Below are 26736 nucleotides of genomic sequence, written 5' to 3'. Positions count from 1 at the left end.
ATCATGGAAACAACCTGTGGAGGCAGCCCGGCAACACCATCGAAGATGCGTTTGTTGTGCTCTTTCCGTATGTTCCGAACCGTATAGATTAGCAACGATGCAACCCTCCGTCTTTCTTCTTTTGGCCTCCCCTGCAAAAACGGAAATGAAAGTCGTTTCTGGTGAGCCTGACTAGTGCGTTGCAGCTCATGCATCTAAGGACCAAGTTTTCCAGCTCGCTGTGTCTCGATCGAGCCCGCGGCCAAGCAACCAATTAGCTTCGCAGTGCAGCCTAGCTTAAGTGAAACAAGCAAACCAATCATACCTGTCATTTCCTATCCTAAGGTCAGCAAGTAGGTAAGCAGAAAGATTTCCCAAGGTAGCAAACAAGTCCAATTCCGGGTGAAACGGGGTTCTTTTATTTGCCAAGTCATAGTCAAGTAAGAAAATAGACCATAAGCTATCCTTTATCTTTATCTTGTAGCCTTGTCTAAGAAAGGAACAATAAATAGCTCATAGTTTCCTTGTTACTGCCCTAAGAGTTGTTCTTCTGTCATTAGCGAGAGTTTACTTTGCTGTCAATGCAGGCAATAATAGATAGATTTTCGTACATAGTTGGGCCTAGGCTAAGGCTAATAAATAAATAAGAAATGGATTCCTCCCCCTAAGCCCTACTTTTTCTCTTTTTAGCCTTATACGCTCTTGAATGTTGATATCGATTTGATCATGCACGCCCACGTCCTAGTTATCCTTAGCCTGGTTCTGATGGACAGTGTAACCAATCACGCCCTAACCAATCGCCCCCTCAGTGTCATTACGTGCTCCACGGTGAGCAGCAGCACGGTTGCACGGCGCCCGTCGATGGAGCTGGCGAGCTGCTTGTGCTTGCATGCCACGATCGGCACTGTTGAAATTCATCGTGTGCCGCGCCGTGCGCCCTGTTCAAGTGTTCATCTCGGCAGAAGATTCCTCGTTCCCCCACTGTTGGCGTGGACCCTCGGCCGGGCATTGAACGCGCCGCTACAGTACGATGCACGCCACTGTAGTCTGTAGAGATCTCTGAACTCTGATGCCGTCCACCTGGCGCTTGCAGCTGATCTGAGCAGCTCTCGTTCTGGCAAGGCCCAAGGCTGCACCTGCTGACCTGCACGAGCAGAGGAGAGGACAGGAGGCGGAGACAGGAACGGAAGCGGCCACAGTAACGCGGCTGAAAGCCGCAATCAATCGGGCCCGCCGGCGCCCGGAGCCAAGCTACCCGTATAGGAGCTGTTGCTACTTGCTGGCTATACCTGCATGCGACGTGCACGCGTCGTGTACGTACGCGCGTGCGCACGCAGGACGCGGCGGGTAGGCGTACAGGCGACGCGACGCGCGACGTGCTCCCCGAGTCCCTGTGGCCACGCCCTGGCCGGCGCCGCTCGCCCCCGCTCGGTGTCCCCGCGGGCCGCGCGCGCACGCCGGACCCGAGGAAGCGATGCCCTATGCCGCTGCGGCTGGAGCGGTTGATAAGAGGTGCTAAACTTTAATGTCACATCAGATGTTCGGACGCTAATTAGGAGGACTACACATGAGTTAATTATAAAATTAATTGTAGAACTCCTGTACTAATTCGCGAGACGAATCTATTAAACCTAATTAATCCATTATTAACAAATGGTTACGATAGCACCACATTGTCAAATCATGAACTAATTAGGCTTAATAGATTTGTCTCGTGAATTAGACTCTATTTATGCAATTAATTTTATAATTAGACTATATTTAATACTTCTAATTAGTATCTAAGTATTCAATGTGATAGGTACTAAAGTTTATATCGAATACACCTGAGCTGCAGCCAGTAGGCAGCCGTCGCTGCTCTGCGCTAGCTTTCTTCTGATCGACGGGCGGGCGTACGGTTGGACAAGAGCACTAGAGCAGGACGAGTCGTCGTCAGAAATCGCACGGACAGATGGAGTAAATACCTTTGTACGGCATGAAGCCTGGAGAGCGACGAAGCGGACGAGACGCACGGTTCCTGCCTGTCATGACGAGCGTTACGTGGTCGCTAGCTCTTGTAAAGGCATGCGGCGCGCTACTGATTGGAGAATCGACGACGACGACCGATGCTGGTTGAGGTGAACTGATCAGTGGCAGATTTAGTGCGGATCATTGCGATAAGAGTTGGGGACTTGGGGATCGGACCCTGAAAGGCGCAGTTCATCTGATTACGAAACGACGAGGTGTAACGTGGACACCTGACAAGGCATGAAAGACGTCTACGAGAATAACTGTGCATGCACGACGCGTAGTGAACGACTCCTAAACGCAAAGATGTTGATAGAACGTCGTGCGACAATAGTACGCTCATAATTCCGTTCTTTCGTACATAATAACATAATGGCGCGATGAGCACATGATTTTGGGAAATAAAGATTCCCGACGCATTCGGCATTCCCTGATCGAAGTTGGAGGCTTGGAGTTGGAACAATGGAGCGGACTCTGGAGATTCCCGTTGCTTCACTTGAATTTGTTAGGCCAAAATGGCAAAGTTCGCTCCAGCAAAGCTAAAAACTTGTAATGGGCTTATCCTGGGCCCCAGGTCTCCTCTTTCAGCCCAAAGTTTCTCAACAAGTAACTGGGCTCAGGCCTGCGAGCCACCGCGAAGGAAAAAGGCAAGTAGCCGCGGCATGGCGGCTGAGGGGTCAGAGCTTGGCTCCCCGGCGACGGCGCCGCCGCCGCCGCCGCCGCTGAAGCGGCGAAAGATTGAACCGCCCAGGAGGTACCAGTTCTGTTCTCGCTCCTGGATTCTCGCGAACTTCCTAGCTATGTTGTGAATTTGTGATTGCTACGTGCTCCGAACGCTCCGATTTCGGGGACACCCATGCCTGATTTCATCCGAACGCGCCGCGCTGCCCTTCTAGTTTCGATAAGCGGATTGGAGTGGATCGATCTTGGCTGGTGGAGTGGGGAGATGGCTACAAGTGTAGGTTCCTTTTAGGCAAGATTCCGGAGTAGGCGCTCGTGAGCATCTCCAATCTCCATACGTTAGGTTTTGGCGTTCCTCAAAAGGGGCTTTGCGATGTGGCAATGTGCGTGCGATCTTTCGTATTTCGGTAAAAGACGCCATATTCGTATGGAACCTTGTTGATTATAGCGAATCTCGAGGCCCCTTTTCATTTCTGCCCCAGACAAATAACTTGCGGCCAATGATCCGGCCTACACGGCTGCACCTGCTAAGGCCTAGGGCATCAGACATAGCTGACAACCATAGGTGGTAGTGTGTGATTTTAATGGCACAGGTATGAAGAAGAAGGTTGCATTCTTCACCGAGGCAGTTCTCTTTTTAGTGTATGGCTCATGGTCCTTGTGATTTTTTTTAGAATTCTTGCATGATCCTGAAGAGTCAAATAGTCTCTGTGTGTGTATTATCTGATACTCTGTTTGTGCAATGCCATTTGTTACCAAGGAAAGGGGAATTTCGTCCACAGTCACGTTCCTTTGTTAACTCAATTCCAATCATGGATTATACTCTGGTACTTCTGTAGTATAGCATATGAAATTTTAAAACACAGAACAGTCTTGTGTCCGCTAGATCCTTCAAGGACAGCAGTGCAAGCCAAGTAGGTCTGTGCTTCTTCATTAGTCATCATCTCCATTAAATCATTGAACCAAAACCAGCTAGTCTGTTAGCTAACTTTACATTGCCTGTCCAAATTTGATTATCAGCTTAAGGTTTCAGTGTTTCATGATGTTAACAACCTGAGTGGACACCTAAAATAACAAAAGGAAAACATAGCGAAATAAAATTCATGTTCTGCAGAAGTGCAGATCCTTCTCTGAAAGCAATGCAAAGCCAAATAGGTTAGTGCGTCTTCATTTGTCATTTATAAAACGAGGTATTGTGTGATTTAATTATCCGTCAAATGTCTAAATTTGATCATCACTGTTGGTTCATGACATTAATAGCCCGAGTGGGCTGGAAGGCCAAATCACCCCAACTTGCCTGAATTGTGAATGGCACCAAACATTTAGTTGATTATTGTGTGCCGTGATAAAAGCAGTAAAATCTAGTGTATCTTCTGATTTTTAGATTTGCCTGCTGTTCCATCTAGTCACCTCAAATTTAACAGTGACCTGTGAGTAGCAATTGTGCTGTCAAGCTATTGTGATATGTGATGTCTACTGCATAATTTACCTTGTTCTCTGGAACACAGGACCAGGCCTTCTCAGGTTACCCTAGATAAGGACAAGTCAGCAGCATCTTCCAACTCATCGGTATGCCCTGACAAGTCAAGTGGCAATGGACGCCTTCTTTCCTGTTTCTTGATATTCGCTAACATCCTTTCTTGATGTGAACTCCACTTTTGCAGGTTTCGGGTGTGCTGCCAGCGAGAGTTGATCTCAACAAAGTTAGAGAGGCAAAGAGATTTGTTGTCCTTCAAGCGCAGCATGAGGGATGCCTTGGAAGCTATAAAAGCTTTGATTCCCTCTTTGGGAATTACCTTGTTCCTGTCATCCCAAGCAACGATGTCTCTGACCAGATTGGGACAAAATGATGAACAGGAATGGCAATTTTTAAGGTTGTGAATGCTGAACAGGATGGTCCTGCTATAATTTTTGCAACTTCCTTTCAGAGTGCGACCAGATACCAAGTTACCGACTGTTCATCTAAAGATGACAAGAAACTAAGTTAATGTCAGCTCAGCCTTCAGTAATACCAAGTTGCATGTGCTGCTGTACATATATTCCCAACTTGTAAGATCTCGACAGTGGCAAAAGTTAAAAGATTTGCCTGCGCGGCTACACCCTGCAGGGCAAGTGGTGAAAAAGCTTCTGCGTTGTGGCAAGCATTTTTTAGTGTGTTACCTTTCCTTTTTGTAGTGGGAATTTTATCAGTCCCTGTTATCTCTCCACGGCCCCCTGAGGAATGCACATATGGAGCTCGATCATTTTATTCGTGCATTCTCTCATCACCGAAACCTCCTTTTCAATTATTGATGGAGTTTGTTTTTTCAGCCTTTCTGCCTTCCACGCACAGCTGATGCAACAACTAGCCTGGAACAAAAATCTCCCTGTGATGAGACATCGAGACACTGATTTGTCGGTCAGCTACCAATTGCCGTTGGAGCACAGACCAAACAAAGCAGCCGAGGAGGAGCCCAACTTTGGAGATGCAAAATTACTGTTGTAGCATTGTAGCACACTGTAGCGTTTCGTTTGTATTTGTGAATTATTGTTCAAATATTGACTAATTAGTCTCAAAAGATTCGTCTCGCAAAGTACAACAAAACTGTGCAATTAGTTTTTGATTTTCGTCTACATTTAGTACTCCATGCATGTACCGCAAGTTTAATGTGATGAGGAATATTCTTTTTACATAGTGTCAAAGTTGGGAGTTTGGGGGAAACTACACAGGCCCTAGGCTGTACTCGCATTGCATGTTAGATTTCGTGTCTTGACTTTTAAGCCACGTTCTGCAAGTCCAGTCTCCCTATTGTTTATCACTTGAATCGCTTGCTTTTACACAAGTACATCGTCCATTATCTATAGGAGCAGGAGCTCTGTCCTTCAAGAGAGTAAAGGGGACAGTCGGTTAGAGCATCCTCCTTACGTCTCTCAGTCTCTCGTTACTGTACACGTTGTGCCCGAAAGGCGAAAGGTGCGTGACATTGCCCATAGTGCGGTGCCAAGCTGCCACTCATAGAAGCACGGAACCATACCAACCAACCCCCATTGCCTGGGGAACCCGTAATGCCGTGAGCGTTTCTCGGCGCGTCAGTTCTCGGCTTACGGCCGGGATGCGTCACGCATCCGTCCATCCAGCCACCCACCCGCCGGTGGCGGTCACCAGTTCTCGGCGGCTCGGCGCGGAAGGACCTGGAAACGGACCCACCTGTCGGTGACGTCGGGAGCGACTGCCGAGGCGCTGTTCTGTCCTCTGGCTCGCGGCCAAGGCCCGCGGTTGGTGCGCCGTTCGCGGCCGCCGATGACCCCACGCCGCGCCCGCGCGCGCGAGATGATGGGCTCCCCGCCCGGCCGTCGCCACCGCGCGCGCAGGCGCAGCACGCATCTCCGGCCGGGCGGGCATGGCCTCCGGCACAGCCCGCTAACGCGTCGACACGTCGGCGTCAGCGCTCGTGTCGTTACGTCAGCTTCCCCTTTCCCTGGGCCCTCCCGCACGTGCCGCCATTCTTCTGTCTCTTTGGGACACACTTAACTAATCGATGCGTTACGCTGACCTGTGGGCCTCGGTCCTGGGTTCCTGACAAGAGTATTTTTAGCGCGTAGCTGGTAACTTTGCGGACACACCCCTCGCTTGGCCCCTCGCTGGAACATCACTCGCCCTCTCTGCTCGTGCGCTCGACCGTTAACCTCTTGCGACTTTTGACGCATAAAACCTCGGAAACAACTTTATTACGATCCGCACCATCCCTTATCCCGTGCGGGGGAATCGAAACCGTCCGTTCCAGGACAACTTAATCACAGCCGTTGATGAACAAGGGTACATCCGTAAATAATCTCAAGGGCGAGGGGGATTTATTCGCTGTGAAAACGCCCAACTCGTGGCTCTCGTCCCACTCCCACGCTTCCGCAAGCGGAGAAAAGAGCTGGAGGCAGAGAGAGAAGTGAGAGGAGAGAGAAGCGGTGTGCTGCTGTGGCCTAGCTCGCGATCCGGGCGCCCAGCTGTTCCGGTCTTGGGTCGGTCGCGCGGCTCGATCGGGAGGCTAGGGTTCGTCCGGTCGGCGGGGGCGCGATGGGGAAGGGCGCGGTCGTCGGGACGGCGGTGGTGGTTTGCGCCGCGGCCGCCGCGGCGGTCGGGGTGGCGGTGGTGGTGTCGCGGAGGAGGCGGCGCCGGCGGGAGGCCGAGAACGAGAGGAAGAGGAAGGCGGCAGCGGTGATTGAGGAGGTGGAGCAGGCGTTCTCCACGCCCACCGCGCTGCTGCGCGGCATCGCGGACGCCATGGTGGTGGAGATGGAGCGCGGCCTGCGCGCCGACCCGCACGCACCGCTCAAGATGCTCATCAGCTACGTCGACAACCTCCCCACCGGGTAAGAGCTCCTCCGCGTGGATGTGGCCAGAGAGTTGCTTGTTCTCGATTGTGTGCGCGTCTTGGGCGAATGAATTGGTTGGGAATTCGCGGTCTTCCGTTGGGTTATTCAGGTTTTGATTCGGTGGAAGTGGGAATGTGGGATTGGTCAAGATTGGATACGGTGCTTTCACGTGGTTTCGAGGGGAATCAGGGAGGACGCTAGAGTGTGTTTTATCCTGTTACGGTTTTTGTTGATTCTGGTAGGAGGACGCGACCTTGTTTCTCCTCTTTGGATTTCTGGTTCATGGGCACCTTCACAGTTCTTCCGGCCTTAACATCAGGCCGTTGTTGGAATGATGTGTGTGAATATCTTTCCTTTTGGTTTAGATGTCATTGGGTGCATTCGGTCTGCAATTTTCGTTGAGTTTTTACATGTTTTTTTTGAAACGAGAGTTTTTACATGTTGGGTTGGCGAGGTAACCAAGGTGGACAGAACTTATTCAGTGATGAACAGTTTGGTATTGATTTTTCTCACAGCCTCACAGATCATTCCAAACTACAGTGTCTTCTTTTGATAAATGAAATGTCCTTGTATAGATCGGTGCCTACATGTTGGACTCGCCTTCAGGAACCATGATATCGTCCTTTCTACGTCGTCATGGCTAATGTCCAAAGAAACATTTAATATTTGCACACCTTTCCGCTACAGCCTCTGTCATCCAATGTTTGGCACTATTGAAACATGTAACATGTAGTCAACCTTTGTAATCGTGGATCCATGGTATTTTTCTATGTAGTTATTCAATCATAGGAAAACTTTTTGTTGGTGATAGAAAAGGAAAACTTTATTGTTGAATCTGTCGAAAATATAATTTGGTGACGAGATATTTCTTAATGGATGTGCATATTGTTATAAATAATTACAGCCATTGTGAAACATGTGTGTCGCGAAGTCTTCCTTTATGGTCTCCACTGCTATTATTATCTTGTTTGATGATGTATGTCATTCTGCAGGGATGAGCATGGACTGTTTTATGCACTGGATCTTGGCGGGACCAACTTTCGTGTCATACGGGTTCAACTTGGAGGAAGGGAGAAGCGTGTTGTGAAGCAACAATACGAGGAGGTCTCCATTCCGCCTCATCTGATGGTTGGAACTTCCACGGTGAGTGCTTCCAGTTGCTATTTTTCTCCTGCACCAGAACAAATTTTTGTTGCATGGTTTACTGACATTTCTCAAAGCATAACTACAGGAGCTATTCGATTTCATTGCTGCTGAGTTGGAAAAATTTGTGCGGACTGAAGGAGAGGATTTCCACCTACCAGATGGCAAGCAGAGAGAACTGGGTTTCACCTTTTCTTTCCCCGTGCACCAAACATCAATATCATCGGGCACTCTAATTAAGTGGACCAAGGGCTTTTCCATCAACGGCACGGTAAAAGCAAGAAGACCTTTGTTCATACTTTGTTGACTACACTACTTATTTATACTACCAGTGCCTTGACCACAGCTGAGTATATATAATTCTCTCTAATTACTATGTGTTTTCCTGACCATCCAATGTGGCAATTTAGATTGTGCATTTAATTTTCACAAAAAAACCTCTTATTAAATGGACAATAGAGTTACTTGCAGTTATTCATGCTGTTTTTTTTACTAGTGGAATTTCCTGCACAAATTACTGGCAGCTGCTGTTTTGCTCTGTTCTGAGCACACTTAGAAACACTACTCTTTAATTGATAAAAATGATCTATGTTTTCTCAATATTCATGATGTTTGTGTCTAATGTGACGTATCCTACATTGAACACAGTATTGATTGTATTGATTCTGATCAGGTTGGAGAAGATGTCGTGGCTGAATTGAGTAGGGCTATGGAGAGGCAGGGTCTTGATATGAAAGTTACAGCCCTGGTAAGTAAATTGATTTGTAGATTATCTATCATCTCAAGTATCCGCATGCCCTGCGTTTTACGTGCATACAATAGAATTTACCATTTCCATTCACATTCTAATGCTGGTTTGAGGTTTCTTGTATTGATGGTCTAGCAATGGTCAGCTGGACACATATTACAGGTAAATACACCGTCATATAAAGTGACAGCTAACATTTTTGTACAGGTTAATGATACTGTAGGCACATTGGCTGGCGGGAGATACGTTGATAATGATGTTGCTGCTGCTGTAATATTGGGCACTGGCACAAATGCAGCTTATGTGGAACATGCAAATGCGATTCCTAAATGGAACGGGCTACTACCTAGATCAGGAAATATGGTTAGTGACCAACTTCCTCCGTATGTGTGCAATTTTAATGGTACTTACAGAAACTGAGCCTAGCTCAGTTTGTGAGAGGTGTGGTTGTACGCACCTACCACTCAGATTGGACTTGAATTTGGGTGCCTATTTCTTCTTTTTTTCCCTCAAACTGCGCAGGAGAGCTGCATGTAATTTTATGAAGAGGATTAGAAGAAAATATAAAATGCAAAGGTCAGGAAGGAATTCCTGACTCAAACACACTCACACACCCAAAAATTCTAACAAAAAGTTAATTGCCACCTAGTTCCTCATGTTGGTTGAGTTTTTATTTTAAATGGTCTGTTGGACCTTGTTAAATTGTATGCATCAGACATTAGTTTGGCCTTCTATGTTTTACGATTTTCGAACCAGTTAATGACATAGCATTTGGTTTAATTGGAATGCTAAAGGTAATCAACATGGAATGGGGAAACTTCAGGTCAGATAAGCTTCCAAGTTCAGAGTATGACAAAGCCTTGGACTTTGAGAGCTTGAACCCTGGCGAGCAGGTATGTGGACTTATTATATGCTGCTGTTTATTTAGGTGTCAGGTTTTTTTTCCTAAGCATAAGCCACATGTTTTATGCGCTGGATGAACTCCAATCAGATGATACACCTATCTACACATAGATCCAATCACGCAATTATCACAAAAGTCAAGCCATATTAAAGGGGGAAAAGGCAACTGATGAATAGCGAAACCATTAATCTATTGTTCTGAACATATTTGGCTGTTGAACTTGAACATAACTTATGTACTATTTTCCTCAGATATATGAAAAGATGATTTCTGGAATGTATCTTGGAGAAATTGTGCGGAGGATCCTGCTGAAACTGGCTCATGACGCATCGTTGTTTGGGGATGTTGTTCCGCCAAAATTGGAACAACTTTTTGTACTGAGGTGCACTTTCATGTTCCATCCATTGGTCTTGCTTTTCTTCTATTTGTAGGATACACAAACAAAACAAGATCAAAATCAGCCTAGGTAACATTGCGCGCATATTTGCACAACCTAAAGTCCATATCTTTTGATAGATTCTGGATCTGCTTCGGCAGTTTCTACAATGAATTCTACTGTATATTTGAAGCTCAAAATTAGAAACTGCACTCCAAAACAGTTCTAGATCAAAAACTGAAGTGGTAAAACTTTGGGCTTTTATAATGTTTGAACTTCTGATGAAACTATAAGTCTCTTCTCACTTTGTTACATAGCCAATCATTAAATTTAAACAAGTGGCAGTTTGGTGCAATTTACTAACATTTTTCGGGCATTTTGAGCCCGTGGAGCATAAAATCAATTCCCTGTCCTTCCTGTATATCTTGGAACTGGCACTTTCTAACTTCAGATATGTCATGTGAGGAGACAGCTCTCGCCCCATCCTAGAATCTTATCAGCAATTCGCAAATCCATCTATTTGGGAGGATGTTAAGCAGACTAAGCTGCATTTGGCATTACTGGGCCTTGTAGTGATGGAGTCCACCCCTGCCCAACTGACTACTCCCAGAGTAACGAAAAAAATGATGAATCCAAGTTCTCTTTCCATTGCCCATCTGCACCTTTAAAATCACACCCCTATGCCTAATCTTAGGAAGAAACCGATGAAGTGAAATTAAAGATTGTACCGAACCTATGAAGTTCTCAACTGACTACTCCGAGAGTAAAGAAAAAAATGATGAATCCAAGTTATCTTTCCATTTCCCAACTGCACCTTTAAAATCACACCCATAGGCTAATGCCTAATCTTAGGACGAAACCAAAGAAGTGAAATTTGTGATTGGCTTGTTTGTAGTATCTTAGTTTTAGATAAGCCTCAGTTACATATGGTAGGGTAAGCATAGTATTGTAAATCTTTTTGTATGAGCACATTTTCCACGTTTTGGAGTTTAGCCATATATAATAGGGTACTGCGAAAGTTTATCCAACAAACTTGTGGAGCAGAATTGTAAGTCGTGTAACAAATAAAAGCTTTTCCTAATGAAATTGCAATTCTGATATTGCAGAACGCCGGATATGTCAGCCATGCATCATGACACCTCACATGATCTCAAACACCTGGGAGCCAAGCTCAAGGATATTCTGGGGGTACGATGGCGCACATGTTCAAAAAAAGATACTGTAGATACAATCTTCAGTAACAATTGATTCCTTATGTGTTAAGCTTCTACTTATTTCAGGTTCCTGATACTTCCCTCGAAGCAAGATACATTACTCTTCATGTATGTGACCTTGTCGCGGAGCGAGGTGCACGCTTGGCTGCTGCTGGTATATATGGCATTCTGAAGAAGCTAGGCAAGGACAAATTGCCAAATGACTTTAGCCAACAAAGGACTGTGGTCGCTATGGATGGTGGCTTATATGAGCATTACAAGAAGTTCAGTGCCTGCCTGGAAGCGACACTTACAGATCTGCTCGGTGAGGAGGCTGCCTCGTCGGTTGTTGTCAAGTTGGCCAACGATGGCTCAGGAATCGGAGCTGCGCTTCTTGCAGCCTCACACTCCCAGTATGCTGAAGCTGCATAGTTCTAGGAGCTCGAGAGATCGAGTTCTTAGTGTAACCTTTTTCTTTTCCTCCCTCTTCCCTTCAACCGAGAGCTCCCCTCGTGCGATTCGCATCTCTTTTTTGCCTCTGCAGCGTAATATAGCTAGTATGGCGCCAATGAGTTCGGAGTATATCACTTGAACAAGCATTAGCAACTGCAGGGAAGTGGAAGCGGATGTGACATCTGAGTGAAGCCGTTCCTTTCCTGCCCATTCTTTTTTCCCTATCCATTTAAGTTTGTATTATGATGCGATATCGCAAACCGACCAGTGGTTATCTGTGTAATCTTGTATTTCAGAATAAAGAGGGGGGACAAAGTCATACAATCTTACTCATTTTTGAATGAATGTGCACAGCTCCTGCTTTTATTTCAGAGAGAACTACAATAGCAGCGTGTGCTTATTCTTGTGTTTTATTGGTCTAGTATGTGTATGATCTAAAAATTTACTGTGTCAAACCCCAGAATATTACCTAGTAGAGTCAAGGTCATGGTGACTGGTAGTGAGTCGTGGTGCATAATTATCTGCTGTACTGTGCTGAAATGTACCGACGGAAGTACCATTATATAGGTGTTGACTGACGCTGTCCTGACTTGTTTTCTGGGACGCGCAATACTCGGATCTTCAGATAATGCTGTCGAAGTCGCTCTTCTCTTCGATGTCAATTCCAGTGCCGTTCGAGAGCTGTTTCCGGCGACTGCCTCGCTGCGGCACCAGGAGTGGAGCCTCTTCGTACTCCAGTTCACGCTCCGTTTTGCTCTTCTGGTGCGTCTGGTCGCTGCATTTAAGCAAGCTCTGCAGCACGTCCTTCATGGCTGGCCGCGACGACGGCAAGTCTCCGGTGCACGCCACGCCTAACCTGAAGACGACCTCGACCTCCTCAGAGTACTCTGCGTACCTGATGCTCCTGTCCGTGGCATCGGGGATGCTCCCTCCAGATCGGTAGTGATGCCGTGCCCATTCCGCCAGGCTGCCGTGGTCGCCGCCGTCGTTGGCCTCTTTGCCGGTGGTCAGCTCCAGGAGCACGACGCCGAAGCTGTAGACGTCTACCTTCTCGCTCACTTTCTTGGTGTAAGCACACTCTGCAAACAAAGCACGAAAGATCACCAGAACATGTGACATTATATTGCTACAGCGATCAGTACCACAGATACTGTTGCCAATCCGGCAAAACGTGACCAAGATCAACTGGATTCCCGAAGCAGCAAGCAGGGATCCTTACCCGGAGGCATGTAGCCGAACGACCCGGCGACGGCGGACATCGTCTCGGGCGCCCCGTCCTGCGCTAGCATCCTGGCCAGCCCGAAGTCGGCGACCTTGGCCCGGAACTCCGAGTCCAGCAGGATGTTGCTCGTCTTGACGTCCCGGTGGACGACCGGCGGCTCGCACTCGTGGTGCATGTAGCACAGTCCCTGCGCGGCGCCGACGGCCACCCCGAGCCTCGTCGGCCAGTCCATCGGCGCGCGCCGCGCCCTCGCCGTGAGGTGCCCGCCGACGGCGCCAGGGCCTTCGCCGTGGAGCCATTTGTCCAGGCTGCCGTTGTCCATGTAGTCGTACACGAGGAGCCTGGCCTCGGTGCCAGTGAGGCAGCAGAGCAGCCTCACGATGTTGTTGTGCCGGACGCTGCCGAGGATGCTCGCCTCCGACTCGAACTCGCGCTCCAGGTTCTCGTCGAGCGTGCCGGCGGTCCGTATGTGCTTCACGGCCACCGTACCGGCGTTCCCGCTTCGCCGGTGGGTGTAGGCGACGCGGTACACCCGGCCCGACCCGCCGCGGCCGATGAGGTTCTCCTCCGTCAGGCCCCGGAGGATGGACGCCTCCCCGAAGCCGAGATCTTTGACGAAAGGCGTGATCTTCCAGTCGTCTTGCTCCGCGACGCGGCGCCGTCTCTTCATGACGAGGACGGCGAAGAAGGAGATGGCCGCGGCGATAAGGAGGAAAACGGTTCCGGCAACGAGGAGGCCGGTACGGAGTGCGTGCGAGACGCCTCCGGAAGAACTGCCGTCTTGCGACCCCCCGGCGCAGGACCGCACGCCGGCGAGGTAGCCGGGTCGTCCCAGAGCGGCGGTGCAGAGGCCGGGGTTGTCGAGGAAGCTGTTGCCGTTGGCTGCCGTGGCAAGCCCAGCCGGGACCTGGCCACTGAGCTGGTTGGATGACAGGTTCAGGGAGGTGAGTGTCAGCATCGCAAGTGCCTGCGGTACGTTGCCGGAGAGCTTGTTCGACGACAGGTCAAGGACACTTAACACCGGCATGGCGCCCAATTCTGCCGGTATCGCGCCCGTGAGCTTGTTCCTGCTCATGTCCAGTTGGGTGAGCTGCGTTAGCTCAGCAACGCTCCTTGGGATTCCGCCCGACAGTTGGTTACCGGACAGGTTCAGTGTCAGTAGCCGCGGCATGCCGTCCCCAAGACTCGCCGGCATGTCACCTGAAAACTGGTTGTTTTCGGCGGTGAACACCTGGAGCGCAGCAGCTGTCGCCGGGATGCTGCCAAAGAGCTGATTGTTCTCAATGTGCAACGTTGTAAGGTTGCTATCCATCGTGGCGGGGAGTCTTCCGGTGAGCCTGTTATTCCGTAGGAACAAGGTTTTAATCCCTATCGTCCATAGAGCCTGGGGCACCTCGCCAGAGAGCTGGTTACTGTCTAGCTGCAGGCTGCGCAGACTGGTGCAGTTGGCCAGGGCTTCCGGGATAGATCCGTTCAAGTGGTTGCCCTTGGCAGTGAGCGTCATGAACTGGCCTCTGGCACATAGCCCTTCTGGAATTGTGCCAATAAGCTCATTGTCGTCAGCCTCCATATAAGTAAAGGTCGAGTGCTTCCCAAGTTCTGGCGGGAGAATACCAGTAAACCTGTTACTATAAAGCCTCAATACCGATAATGATGGCAGCCGGCCGATGCTGGCAGGTATCTCGCCGGAGAAGTTGTTCCTGAAGAGGGACAATCTTGTGAGGTTCTCCAAGTGCCCAAAGACTTCCGGGATAACTCCAGTAAGCTTATAATTCTCTGAAACATCGATTAATGTTAAGCCCATCGCGGCGAAGTCATTAACCACCAAGTCGCCGGTGAGGTTGTTCCTGTAAACTGCAAAGGATTGCAATTTCTTGAGGCTCCAAACCCACGGAGGTATGCTTCCGGTCAGCATGTTGATGGACAGGTCCAGCACCTCCAACTCCGGCATGTCCGCGACAAACCTCGGGAAGTCGCCGACGAGCTTGCACTGCGCTGCCCAGAGACTAGTCATGTTGGTCAGGTTCTTAAATGAGGCCGGCAGGTCCCCCGCGTCGAACGGGTTGTACGCCAACCATAGCGTCTGAAGCCTCGTCAGCTTGCCGAGCTCCGCTGGGACGGTGCCAATGAGTTTGTTGTCGTCCAGCTTGAGATTCTGGAGATTCCGGAGGCTGGAGAGCGACGCTGGGATTGTGCCGTTGAACCTGTTTCCGCTGAGCACCAGCGTGGTCAGGTTCGCCCCCAGGCGGGAGCCGGTGTCCGCGGGGAGCTCTCCGCCAAGATGGTTCCAGGACAGGTCGAGGTACTGAAGCGCAGAGCAGCGGTAGAGCGCGGTGGGGAACACGCCGGTGATGTTGTTGCTAGAGACGTCGAGGTACGTGAGGCCGGTGAGGCCGCCGACGGCGTCCGGGAAGGGCCCCGCGACGTTGGCGCTGGCGAGTGTCAGGTTCACGACACGCCCGGCCGTGTCGCACGCCACGTACGGCCACGCGCAGTGCGCGCCCGCGGCCGAGGCGTTCCACCCGGCCAGCACGGGCGGGTCGCCCCACGCGCGCTTGATCTCGAGCAGCAGCCGCGCGTCGTCCTGCGCGGCCGCGCGGGGCAGGAGGCAGCAGCTGGGAAGTAGTGCGAGCACGAGGCCGAGGAGATGCGGGGAGCGCCATGGTGCCTCCATGTGTCGGCCGGTCTGTTTTCGTGGCGTGGCGTTGGTTGTGCGCGCCTGCACGGCCGCCGCGGTGCGCGGTCGACGCGGGAAGAGGCCAAGATCAGGGGGACGGACGATCGGTTTGGCAATCAAATGCGGAGGGAGAGGGAAATCCCCAGTTTTTCTTGTAGAAAACTGGCATGAGCCCATTCGGTCCGCTGCGTGCGTTTTGGGCTTTTACTTCTTGCAGGTGCTTGCCGCGAAGCTTTCGAACTGCCTCTGATTCGTATCTTTTCCTTCGTTTAAGAGTGTGATTCGGACGGAGTAGACCAGACTTTTGCTGGTGCTATGGAAGTCTGTGTTGTTCAAACTGTCGATAAGTACACATGATTTGATGCCAGTTAGAGGAATCGTTTTTCCTTCTCTTGACTGCACCGCTGATCAACGAAATTCGGGTTCGGGGTCAGTTCGCTAATCTTTTCTTCTCACGTTCGCCGGAGACGGGTCACAGCACAGCATAACTGTGCCCCGTCAAACACGAGACTCCGAGGGTAACTCGTTCGCATGATTTTTATTCCCTGAGGTAAAATCACATTTTTTATAAAAAATGCAGCTTAAAAAAAGTAGATGTTCACATAAATGGACACACATATAAAAAACACATATGGGAAGTTAAATTATTTTTTAAAAGTAACAAAGTCACCGTATGTGTGGGCGCCAATAATTAGATTGCACGCTAGCTGCGCTTATATTACACACGAGCTTTTGGCTCATATGGTCTCATTTTCCCGGCCCTTTGTAGGAAAAAAGAGGCATGGTCTAGTCCACCCGACTGGCACACATTTCCCATTCCTTTCCTCCTTAGTTCGTTGACGAACGTTCCAAAATTAAAAATGTATACATATGAAAAAACTTTCCAAAATCTTTTTTTTCTAGAATTTTTTAAATAACACTTCTAATTATGAAAATATTTTTTTTTGGAAAATTACCTAAATAACCTTTTATGAAAAAGTTATCTAGATCCATTTTGAAAAAAAATGAAAAAGGAGAAGAAAGACAAATGGAAAAAAGGGGGCACTCCTCAAAAGTTCTCAGAACATTAAGTCGCTAGTGCGCATGTTGCGTCTTTGCGGTTGCTGCTAGTAAGGCCGATCCTAAGATTTTAGGGCCAAGAGCAAAACTAAATAGGAATCCTTGTAAGTAGTAGTAGCAGTAGTAGCCTTGTAAGTATAGTAGATATTTTACGGGCAAACACTTAAGGTGCATGAAAAACTATTAAACAAAACATTATAAAGACAATACCTTATAAGTTTAGCATCTAATCATTGATGATGGTATCAATATCAGTCTCATTCAGTAATTTCTTGCCAAACAGTTAGTCTTCTGTCATGTATCATTTTTCCGCCATGTATCTCTCCATTGCTCATATTTCTAGATTAACTAGTACGTCCATCAAACCATACTCTCACGCGGCATAGTAATTTTAAAGAACATAAGTATTAGCAATGAATAAAAGATTAAGGTCCATATCTAATAACCAAATTTGCTTATCATGCTCTCTCTAATTTAAAATCTAATAAAATACTCGTATAGATATGCCGATCATGATAAATTACTTAGCAATTACTCTATACACATCCACACTTATAGTTTTCTCTAATTTGTATCACACCTTTATATATGTTTTAAAATGTGTTTAATTTAACCCTTTGACCTATGTGTAAAGTATTGAACGTGAAAATCGTTATTCTCATCTTTTAAATCCGTACATGTACATGTGGTCTGTATAATGCCACCAGTGGTGGAGTCAGAATCTCAAATTTTATCTTGTTAGGGGACCAACAATGTTAAATTTTTCAAAATTTCATCATTGATTTTTTAATGAAAATTTGCATTGGTTGGGCTGACATCACGCACATATATTTTAAATTATTATTTTTCTATATTAGTAATAATAGAAATAGGTAATTTAGAACCATGTATGGTGTACTTTAAATTTTTTAAATGGAAGATTCATGTAATTTTGATGCAGATTTAGACTTGATTTAGGTTATGTTTAATAATTAAATATGGGTATTTAGATACAAATTTAGGGGTATTTTAGATTATTTTTTTATAATGTCATATGTGTATAAGTTAGATAACATTAAGGGGTTGGTTTAGGTTTTTGTTTTCAGAATATTAGAGGTGGACAATTTCGATAGAATTTAGAAGTTTTTATACTATTTTCTTAATGGGAAGTGTGAGTAATATTTAATAATATAAATCACTCTCAGCTGACTGCTGTTACCTCTCATTTGCATCACGATCGGAGGCGCGATCCAGCTGATGGTTGCGTACCCGGCTGTAACCCTTTTGTTTTCCTGCTTTGTCCCCTTTCAAGTCAGAGCTCCTCTTGTGCGATTCGCATCTCCTTTTGCCTGTGCAACGGGATACAGGTCACATGGCGTCAATGAGTTTGAAATATAGCACATTCAGGGGCTGTTTGGCTCCCACGTGATAAACTTTAACACCTGTCACATCGGATGTTTGGATACTAATTAGGAGTATTAAATATAGTCTAATTACAAAACTAATTACTTAGATGGAGTCTAATTTGTGAGACGAATCTATTAAGCCTAATTAGTCCATGATTTGACAATATGGTGCTACAGTAACCATTTGCTACTGATGGATTATTTAGCCTTAATAGATTTGTCTCACGAATTAGCCCAATGATTCTGCAATTAGTTTTATAATTAGCTCATGTTTAGTCCTCCTAATTAGCATCCGAACATCCGATGTGACACGTCTAAAGTTTAGCACCCTCAATGGCTGAGACAAAGTACAAACATAGGGAGGCTTGCTTCTTCCTTCCCCATCTCCACCACCTCTTCATCTTTTCTTCTTCTTCTTCTTTTCCCTCTCCTCCTCCTCCTCCTCTAGCTCCAATGGAGTTCTTGGGGGCAGTAGCCCTTCCTTCCAGCTTCATTTTCCTTATCACTCCAAGTTTGTATTATGATGCCATATCCCAACCAACCAGTGCTTTTACAATAAACAGGTGGATGTAGACATGCAGAACTCCATCTTCTGACTTTGTTTCAAAAGGAAATCATCACATTTGCTGGTTCTTCTGTCTGACTAGTCTAATGTGTCTGTGATTTAATAATACAAGTTTGCAGTGTCAAAACACAGAAACGGTTTGGTTCGCCACAAGCCCTGATCTATACCATGCCTGCACTAACGACCTAGTGCAGGGTCAAGGTCTTGTGACAACTATAGCCCTCGCTGCACTCTGCTAAAATGTGCTAAGTATCACTACAGCCGTTCTCTGATGCTGTCGAAGGTTGCTTACTGGCCTGTGCAGTGGTCGGTTCCTTTCTTCAGACAATGCGGTCGAAGTCGATCTTCTCTTCAATCTCAATCCCCGAGCCGTTGGAAAGTAGCGGGGCAGCCTCATACTCCGGGCCACGCTCCGTCTTGCCCTTCTGGTGCGTCCGCTCGCTGCACTTGACCAAGATCTGCAGCACGTCGTTCATGGTTGGCCGCGACGATGGCATCTCTGCGGTGCAGAGCACGCCTAGCCTGAAAACAACCTCAATGTCGTCCGAGTACCCTGCGTATCTGATGCTCTTGTCTGTGGCGTCGGGGATGCTCCCTCCTGACTGGTAGTGGTGTCGTGCCCATTCCGCCAGGCTGCCGTGCTCGCCGCCGTAGTTGGCCTCCTTGCCGGTGGTGAGCTCCAGGAGGACGACGCCAAAGCTGTAGACGTCAACCTTCTCGCTCACCTTCTTGGTGTAAGCACACTCTGCAGATAAGCATCAAACGCCAAATCGAAGGTCCGGCAATACGATAACTCGTGACATATGCTACAGCTACAGTAGATGCTCCCTAGTTACTTAATGTCTGAATCTGGAAAAATGGGACAGAAATCTACTGTAAATAGCAAGTTCGGATCCTTACCAGGAGCCATGTAGCCAAACGATCCGGCGACGGCGGACATCGTCTCGGGCGCCCCGGCCTGTAGCAGCATCGTGGCCAGCCCGAAGTCGGCGATCTTGGCCCGGAACTCCGAGTCCAGCAGGATGTTGCTCGCCTTGACGTCGCGGTGAACGATGGGCGGCTCGCATTCGTGGTGCATGTAACACAGCCCCTGCGCGGCGCCGACGGCCACCCCGAGCCTCGCCGGCCAGTCCAGCGGCTCGCGCCGCGCGGACCGCGCCCTCGCCATCGGGCGCCCGCCAGCGACGAGGGCGTCGCCGTGGAGCCACCTGTCCAGGCCGCCGTTGTCCATGTAGTCGTACACGAGGAGCTTGGACTCGGCGTTGGAGAGGCAACACAAGAGCCTGACGATGTTGTTGTGCCGGAGGCTGCCGAGGATGCCAGCCTCCGACGCGAACTCGCGTTCCAGCTTCTGGTCGAGCTTCCCGGCGGTCCGTATTTGTTTCACGGCCACCGCGCCGGCTCTGCCGTTAAGCCGGTTAGTGTAGGCGACGCGGTACACGCGCCCCGATCCCCCGCGCCCGACGAGGTTCTCCTCCGTCAGGCCCCGGAGTATGGGTGCCTCACCGAATCCCAGATCTTTGACGAAAGGTGTGATCTTCCAGTCGTCTTGCTCCGCGACGCGCCGCCGTTTCTTGACGTCGCGGACGACGAAGAAGGCAAACGCCGAGGCGATGAGGAGGAGCGCGGCGCCGGCGACGAGGAGGCCTGTGCGGAGCGCGTGCGAGACGCCTCCGGAGGAACCGCCGTCTTGTGATCCGCCGGCGCAGGAGCGGACGCCAGTGAGGTAGCCGGATCCCGCAGCGGCGGTGCAGAGGCCGGGGTTGTCGAGGAAGCTGGTGTCGTAGACCGCTGTGGCGAACCCGGCCGGGACCTGACCGCTCAGCTGGTTCGAGGACAGGTTCAGGGAGGTGAGTTGTGGCTTCGCAAGCGCCTGCGGTACGTTGCCGGAGAGCTTGTTCGACGACAGGTCAAGGACACTTAACACCGGCATGGCGCCGAGCTCTGCCGGTGTGCCGCCGGTGAGCTGATTCCTGCTCAGGTCCATTTGCGTCAGCTGGCTTAGCTTAGCAACGCTTCTCGGGATCCCGCCGGACAGTTGGTTCCCGGACAAGCTGAGTCTTTGCAGCAGCGGCATGCCGTCGCCAAGACTCGCCGGTATCGCACCAGAAAACCGGTTGTTCTCGGCGGTGAACACCTGGAGAGCAGCTACTGCAGCCGGAATGTTGCCACTGAATTGGTTGTTCCCAATGCGTAACGTCGAAATGTTGAGAAGAATCGTCGCAGGAAGACTTCCGGTGAGCTGGTTACCCTGTAGTGTCACGAAGTAAAGCTGCGTTGCCGTCCAGAGAGCCTCTGGCACGTCGCTGGAGAGCTGGTTATTGTCCAGCGACAGGGTTTCCAGAGTGGTGCAGTTGGCAAGGCCTGCCGGGATGGAGCCGTTCAATCGGTTGCTCTTGGCGGTGAGGTACTGTAAGTTGCCTCCGGTGCACAGCCCTTCCGGGATCACGCCGGTGAACTCATTGTAGTCAACCTCAACATAATTCAGGCCCGCCGACTGCTTTCCGAGCTCCGGTGGGAGCGTGCCGTTAAGCATGTTGGTGTGGAGCCTCAACGTTGTCAGTGACGGCAACAGGCCGATGCTCACCGGTATCTGACCGGTAAAGTTGTTCATGAAGAGGTTCAAGACTGTGAGGTTCTTCAAGCTCCCAAACACTTCCGGGATGACTCCAGTGATCTTGTTCTTCGAGACGTCGATTAGTGTGAAGCTCCTAGCAGCAAATCCATCAACTACCAGGTCGCCGGTGATGTTGTTCGTGTACAGATACAATTGTTGCAGCTTCTTCAGACTCCAAAGAAAGTTCGGGAAGTCCCCGACGAGATTGCACTGCGACGCCGTGAGGCTGACCAGGTTGGTCAGATTCTTGAACGACGCCGGCAGCTGGCCTGCGTTGAACGGGTTGTTATCCAGATACAGTACCTGCAGGCTCGTCAGGTCGCCAACCTCCGCTGGGATGATACCGGTGAAGCGGTTGCTGTTCAGCGCGAGATACTCGAGGTTCCGGAGCCGGGAGAGCGACGCCTGGATGGTGCCGTTGAACTCGTTGCCGTCGAGGTCCAGCGTGGTCAAGCTCGCGGCGAGGCCGCTGCCGATTTCTGCCGGGAGCACACCGCCGAAGTAGTTCTGGGAGAGGTTGAGGTACTGAAGCGAAGCGCAGCGGTACAGCGCGCTCGGGAACACGGACCTGATGCTGTTGTTGGAGACGTCGAGGTACGTGAGGCCGGAGAGGTTGCCGACGGCGTCAGGGAAGGGCCCCGCGACGTTAGCGTTCGCGAGAGTGAGGTTCACGACGCGCCCGGACGCGTCGCACCCGACGTGCGGCCAGCTGCAGAGCGCGGCCGCGGCCGTGGCGTTCCACCCCGCGAGCACGGGCGGGTCGCCCCACGCGCGCTTGATCTCGAGCAGCAGCCGCGCCTCGCCCGCCGGCGGGGGCTGCGCGGCCGCGCGGAGCAGCACGAGCACGAGACCGAGGATACGCGGGTACACGGACGCGCGGCGTGGTGTGTCCATGTCTCGGCCGGTTTGTTTTCGCGGCGTGGCGTTGGTTGTGCACGCCGGCACAGCACGGCCGCCACGGCGCGAGGTGGACGCAGGAAGAGGACGATCTGCTTGTGCAATCAAATGCGGAGGGAGCGGGAGTCCCCAGTTTTTGTTAGACTGGCACGAGCCCCGTTCGGTTTGCTGCGTGGGATTTGGACTTTTATTTGGTACTACTGGTCTAAAAGAAGACTTTTATTTGGTGTGCACACTTTGGCAGCAGACCGTGCAGGAGGTGCTTGCTGCGAAGCTGTCGAATTGCCTTTGATTAGTAGTACGTGCCGACCTTGGCTGGTGCTCTGGAAGACTTTGGATTCAAACCACCAGTGAATAATATGGTTTGATGGCAGTTAGAGGAATCGATTTTTGCTCTTGACTGCATCGCTAATCAACGGGTTCGGGGTCAGTTCGCTAATCTAACGGTCACCAGAGACCGGACAGCACAGCAGAACTCCCACAGTGCTCCGTCAAACACGGCAATTCGAGTCTTTTTGTGCCCGTGGGCCTGAGCGGCTGAGGCTCAGGTCCGCGACCTCACACGTATTTGACGCAACGACACTGCACATAAAGTAGGAGACTACCATATTTCAGTGTTATCTTAAAAGATGCTAATAGAGTAATAGTTGTTGACGAGTACCAAATTAAAAATATACTAGGTTTCCTATTTTGAGAAGTCCTCGAAATACCCTCCATTCTCGGAGATCTATCTAGGGCGCGTCTATTTATCACTGAAGGCGACAAAATCACTGATGTCGCCTTCGGTGATGGCGGTCCAGGAGTGCGCGCAACCTATGCTCCCGCGACTCTTTCCTCCTCCAGTTCCGGTGGTTCCCACCACCGCAGGTCGCAGCCCTCAATCACCGTCGCACCCCCTCCCGCGCTGCCATCCTCCACGATCTCCGGCGGCTCGTGCCGTCAAATCCGCCGCCACCATCCTTCGCCGCGCTACCCCGGACCTGCCGGGGAGCTTGCCGTGGCTCCCCCGCCGCCTCCAGAGGCCACCTGTTGTCTACTACGGATAGCGGCCGGTGGCGTCCCGCCGTCCCGCACACAACCCGCACACCACCGCTTGCTACCTAGCCACCAACGACCTCCTCTATATCCCAGCCACACCGGAGATAGCTTGTGGGGACCTCCCTTCGGGAGTCCCGCTGATCACCTGTATTAGTTCCTGGATCAATAGGCTGATACCGTTATCATCATAGCTTAGTATTTTAAGCAATAAAAGATGTATAATTTAATAAAAAAATGTTTTCACCTTAACGCAGTGAAGTGGTGCCCATCCACTAACAAGATGGTTTATAACACCTGAAGATCTACACCTGCATGATGAAAGTAAGGTTGAGTATACTTATGGTTGATACTCAGCAAGTCCCAATATTTACTAAGTAATTATATGCAATTTAGGAGGTGGATAAGGAACATGATTTATAGGTATAATCCTACATATATAGGTGAATTAAAAGGTGAGAATTGAAAAGACTCTTCTAAAAGCATGTTAATTTTGGAGTGGTGGTTCTGGACGGGGAAAACTACCTCCCCTATCAGTCCCTAGGTTTTAGTTCTGGAATCCGGTCATTCAACTTCATCCAGTATGTTTAACACACTAATCCCACCCAAAGAGCTTCAAAGAGTAATCATAGGGGGCTTTGACTTAGTGGGCTCGTGACCGTGAGCCTCGGCTATTCGAATAGATTATAATCTGCATAGAGGTGTACACTTTCCCCATATGTCCGGCCAGCCCACACCTAGTACTCAGGCGGTACTGGCCTACGAGATCCATACCCGCCCGTGTCCATCTCTGGACAGCATTCCCTAGGTCCATCCATGGATATATTAGGGTCTAAATAGGGGGCCACTAACATTCACCTTGCGGATACTATCCCGGGAAATGCATGCATGAATAAATTATCAGGGCCTCCAGCCCTCTCAACAGTTGACCTGTGCTGACCGAATCTAAGACTATGCGAAGGTCCTGCTCCTATATACCCATTGCCCACCTTGAACCCTTGGGATGGATGACTAGGTTCAGCTAGCGGGGTTTGAACCAAGACCTCACATAGATAGGTACTCCCGAAGGTTGTACCTTTTTGGCATGTATGGTTGTACAGTTCACAAGAAAGACTCGCCCAATGAACCGGTTCTTATATGACCAGAGTAAGCTTTGGGATAGAGTATCCACCACTGAGGCCATCCCCTTACTCTCAAGTCAAAAACATACCTTAGGGGTTGCTATTATTATCACTTTATCTTTTAACTCACGCCTTCCCAAAAGAGAAAAACCCTTCCTAAGCATTTTATTGTATATAAAATGATATTTTGTTAGATCGTCTCCATAGAGGATCCAACAAATGTTTTATCCACCTTTATGGTATGGGGTGGCTTATGGAAATGTAGTTGCCTAGGGTTTATTTGGCATGTGTGTTGACGGCTGTTAGCACGCCAATTTGTAAACCGCAAGTGCACATATCAGTTTTAGCTCTACCCTCAGAGTACTCGCCCAAGGTTTATCAATCTGTGGAACTTATAGCACAAGATCTATTTCAACTAGCATTGTTAGTATTAACTTGGTGTTGATGGGTGATTCAGATCCAATCTACTAAGCATGTTGTGGCGGATCCACTTCGGATCTACTTGGTTAAACATGATTTAGCCGCATAATACGCGACGCTCATGCCTAAGCCGAGTAAACACGAAGTGCCGACGGATTTCTTCCGATTTAACCACTTGAACAGGACCAATTTAGCAGACCCACACGAAGGTGAGCGATTCTAGAGACTACAACAAGTCCACCGAGTTAACAACTTAACCATTTAATTTGGTTATGAAATAAACATCAGAGTTTTACAAGGTTTCCAGAAAGTCAACAGAAGGTAAAACCATTAGCGGAAGCAAAACGTCGGGGTCGGACGTCCCTAGTGAGGCCAACCGGGACATCACTGATCCCTCTCCTCGCCGTCCGAGGAGGGATCCCACTCGACCGTCCAACCCGGAGGGAGCTGGGGCGGCCAAGTGCTAGCGGGAGAAGGGTCGGGAGCAGCAACTTCACCTGAAAAACAGGAGCCACAACAAGGCTGAGCTACTAAGCTCAACAAGGCTTAACCGACAGGGAGTAAAGCTACTCCACAGAACTAGACATGCAAGGCTTTTTGGCTGAGGGGTTTGTTTGCCAAAAGCACTAAGTAAAACCCTATTTTCAAGTTTTAGCTCCGGTTCTAAGTTCATTATCCGGTCTAAGTTTGCAACTATGCTAAACAATCATAGAATCAACCAAGGTATGTATATATAACAACAAAACCATGTCATCATCAGATTCCTCATTTACTCAGGGTGACATAGCGATCAAGCAGTCTCAAACTGTGAGAGGCAGACGAATCAATTCGAGTTCTTTAACCATGCATGGTGAACCTAACCTCACAACATCCGCGCACCCGGAGGTCGCTTCCTGTGTCGGCCTTCCCCATCAATCCCCTAACCCGTGTCGGGCCCATTTCTTTTGGTGCAAGGTTCCACAGACCCGGCCTCTGCCGTTCTGTGACCACGCATGCCACCACGTGCGACATCCAGCAGGGGAAACTCCGTTCCAAGAACAATGGGGCGACCGCTCACGTCTAGGTTCAATCCGGTACTAGGCTTCCTCATCCCATACTAAGTATGAGGTTAGTACTTTCAAACACTTGATCACGAACACCACCACTGTCGGGCCTTAGTCAGGTTTCATAGATAGACGGGGCGATCAACCGACCACCAAAGAGTTACCCAAAACCCTACCCCGTCCATCATCCTTACAGTTGTAACAGAAGAGTAGACAACCAACTCCTACAACTCGCGAGTGATAGGAAATCACTCGACTTTTATCGCTTCCTATTTAAGCAAGCAGCTACTCGGTCCAACAGCTAGTGTTCAGATCATGGGAACAACTAAGTCATGCATCTAGGGTTTCAAACAACTCCTATACGTAAATGCACAAGCATGTTACAGAAGGCATGCGCAAGTCTGGTAAAACAACACAGGGTTTTCATGCATCCGGGGCTTGCCTTCGAGCAAGGAGGAAGAGAACTGCTCGACTTCTGGGGCGGCTTCGGCTTCAGAGGGCAGGAGCTCAGCTACATCGTCGTCTTCTGGCACCGGGTGCAGCTCGTAGAAGCCATCGGCGAGGCGCAGCTCTACACGAATGCAATGCATTAGTTAGTATAGACGGTTTTTTTTTTCAACAGCAACACTTGCAAGTCTGAGCCCAGAAACTCGCGACAAAAAAAGCAGGAGGGTGGGAAGGTTCAAGGGAGCTGGTGGAGATCAAGAGGTAAGGGTCGGAGGAAAGGAACTTATGATCTGACCCTTAAACGAGAGGGTTTGGTGTGCTAGGGAACCTCAGACTCAATGCTGAAGGGTTCCCAAGTTTTACACATACACACTTGGTTTGAAGAAAAAGGTTACAGCCGAGCCCTCGGGCGAGGCG

At 49.5% G+C, this 26736-nt stretch overlaps 4 protein-coding genes across 4 annotated transcripts; 2 read left to right on the top strand and 2 right to left on the bottom strand.

Moving 5' to 3' along the window:
* Positions 1-2584: 2584 nt before the first annotated feature.
* Positions 2585-4952, top strand: LOC117854803 (uncharacterized). Its single transcript, XM_034737056.2, has 3 exons — positions 2585-2740; positions 4176-4236; positions 4332-4952. Exons 1-3 carry the CDS (start codon positions 2649-2651, stop codon positions 4515-4517), a joined length of 339 nt encoding a protein of 112 aa, XP_034592947.1. The 5' UTR covers positions 2585-2648; the 3' UTR covers positions 4518-4952.
* A 1591-nt stretch (positions 4953-6543) lies between these two features.
* LOC117858004 (hexokinase-6) lies at positions 6544-12164 on the top strand. Its single transcript, XM_034740953.2, has 9 exons — positions 6544-7011; positions 8007-8157; positions 8246-8428; positions 8831-8905; positions 9113-9268; positions 9700-9798; positions 10061-10191; positions 11292-11373; positions 11466-12164. Exons 1-9 carry the CDS (start codon positions 6716-6718, stop codon positions 11808-11810), a joined length of 1518 nt encoding a protein of 505 aa, XP_034596844.1. The 5' UTR covers positions 6544-6715; the 3' UTR covers positions 11811-12164.
* Positions 12103-16107, bottom strand: LOC117858002 (uncharacterized). Its single transcript, XM_034740952.2, has 2 exons — positions 13051-16107; positions 12103-12910 (listed from the first exon to the last, which is right to left on the bottom strand). The coding sequence occupies exons 1-2, from the start codon at positions 15905-15907 to the stop codon at positions 12453-12455; spliced, it is 3315 nt and encodes a 1104-aa protein (XP_034596843.1). The 5' UTR covers positions 15908-16107; the 3' UTR covers positions 12103-12452.
* Positions 16108-18738: 2631 nt separating this feature from the next.
* Positions 18739-22416, bottom strand: LOC117855722 (uncharacterized). Its single transcript, XM_034738100.2, has 2 exons — positions 19640-22416; positions 18739-19484 (listed from the first exon to the last, which is right to left on the bottom strand). The coding sequence occupies exons 1-2, from the start codon at positions 22248-22250 to the stop codon at positions 19060-19062; spliced, it is 3036 nt and encodes a 1011-aa protein (XP_034593991.1). The 5' UTR covers positions 22251-22416; the 3' UTR covers positions 18739-19059.
* Between the last annotated feature and the right edge of the window lie 4320 nt (positions 22417-26736).

The sequence above is a fragment of the Setaria viridis genome, chromosome 5 (assembly GCF_005286985.2).
Source record: "Setaria viridis chromosome 5, Setaria_viridis_v4.0, whole genome shotgun sequence".
Taxonomy (NCBI): Eukaryota; Viridiplantae; Streptophyta; class Magnoliopsida; order Poales; family Poaceae; genus Setaria; species Setaria viridis.
Note: the sequence above shows the minus strand (reverse complement) of the source record. Positions and strands in the feature narration are given on the sequence as shown.

Bases quoted from the DNA above. Each gene is read 5' to 3' on its own strand.
- LOC117858004 (XM_034740953.2), top strand. From the start codon at position 6,716: ATGGGGAAGGGCGCGGTCGTCGGGACGGCGGTGGTGGTTTGCGCCGCG. The intron at 9,799-10,060 runs GTATGTGGACTT...TATTTTCCTCAG, and splicing joins GCTTGAACCCTGGCGAGCAG to ATATATGAAAAGATGATTTC. The intron at 10,192-11,291 runs GTGCACTTTCAT...CTGATATTGCAG, and splicing joins GAACAACTTTTTGTACTGAG to AACGCCGGATATGTCAGCCA.
- LOC117858002 (XM_034740952.2), bottom strand. From the start codon at position 15,907: ATGGGCTCATGCCAGTTTTCTACAAGAAAAACTGGGGATTTCCCTCTC. The intron at 12,911-13,050 runs GTAAGGATCCCT...CTTTGTTTGCAG, and splicing joins GTTCGGCTACATGCCTCCGG to AGTGTGCTTACACCAAGAAA.
- LOC117855722 (XM_034738100.2), bottom strand. From the start codon at position 22,250: ATGGACACACCACGCCGCGCGTCCGTGTACCCGCGTATCCTCGGTCTC. The intron at 19,485-19,639 runs GTAAGGATCCGA...GCTTATCTGCAG, and splicing joins GTTTGGCTACATGGCTCCTG to AGTGTGCTTACACCAAGAAG.
- LOC117854803 (XM_034737056.2), top strand. From the start codon at position 2,649: ATGGCGGCTGAGGGGTCAGAGCTTGGCTCCCCGGCGACGGCGCCGCCG. The intron at 2,741-4,175 runs GTACCAGTTCTG...TCTGGAACACAG, and splicing joins AAGATTGAACCGCCCAGGAG to GACCAGGCCTTCTCAGGTTA. The intron at 4,237-4,331 runs GTATGCCCTGAC...CCACTTTTGCAG, and splicing joins CAGCATCTTCCAACTCATCG to GTTTCGGGTGTGCTGCCAGC.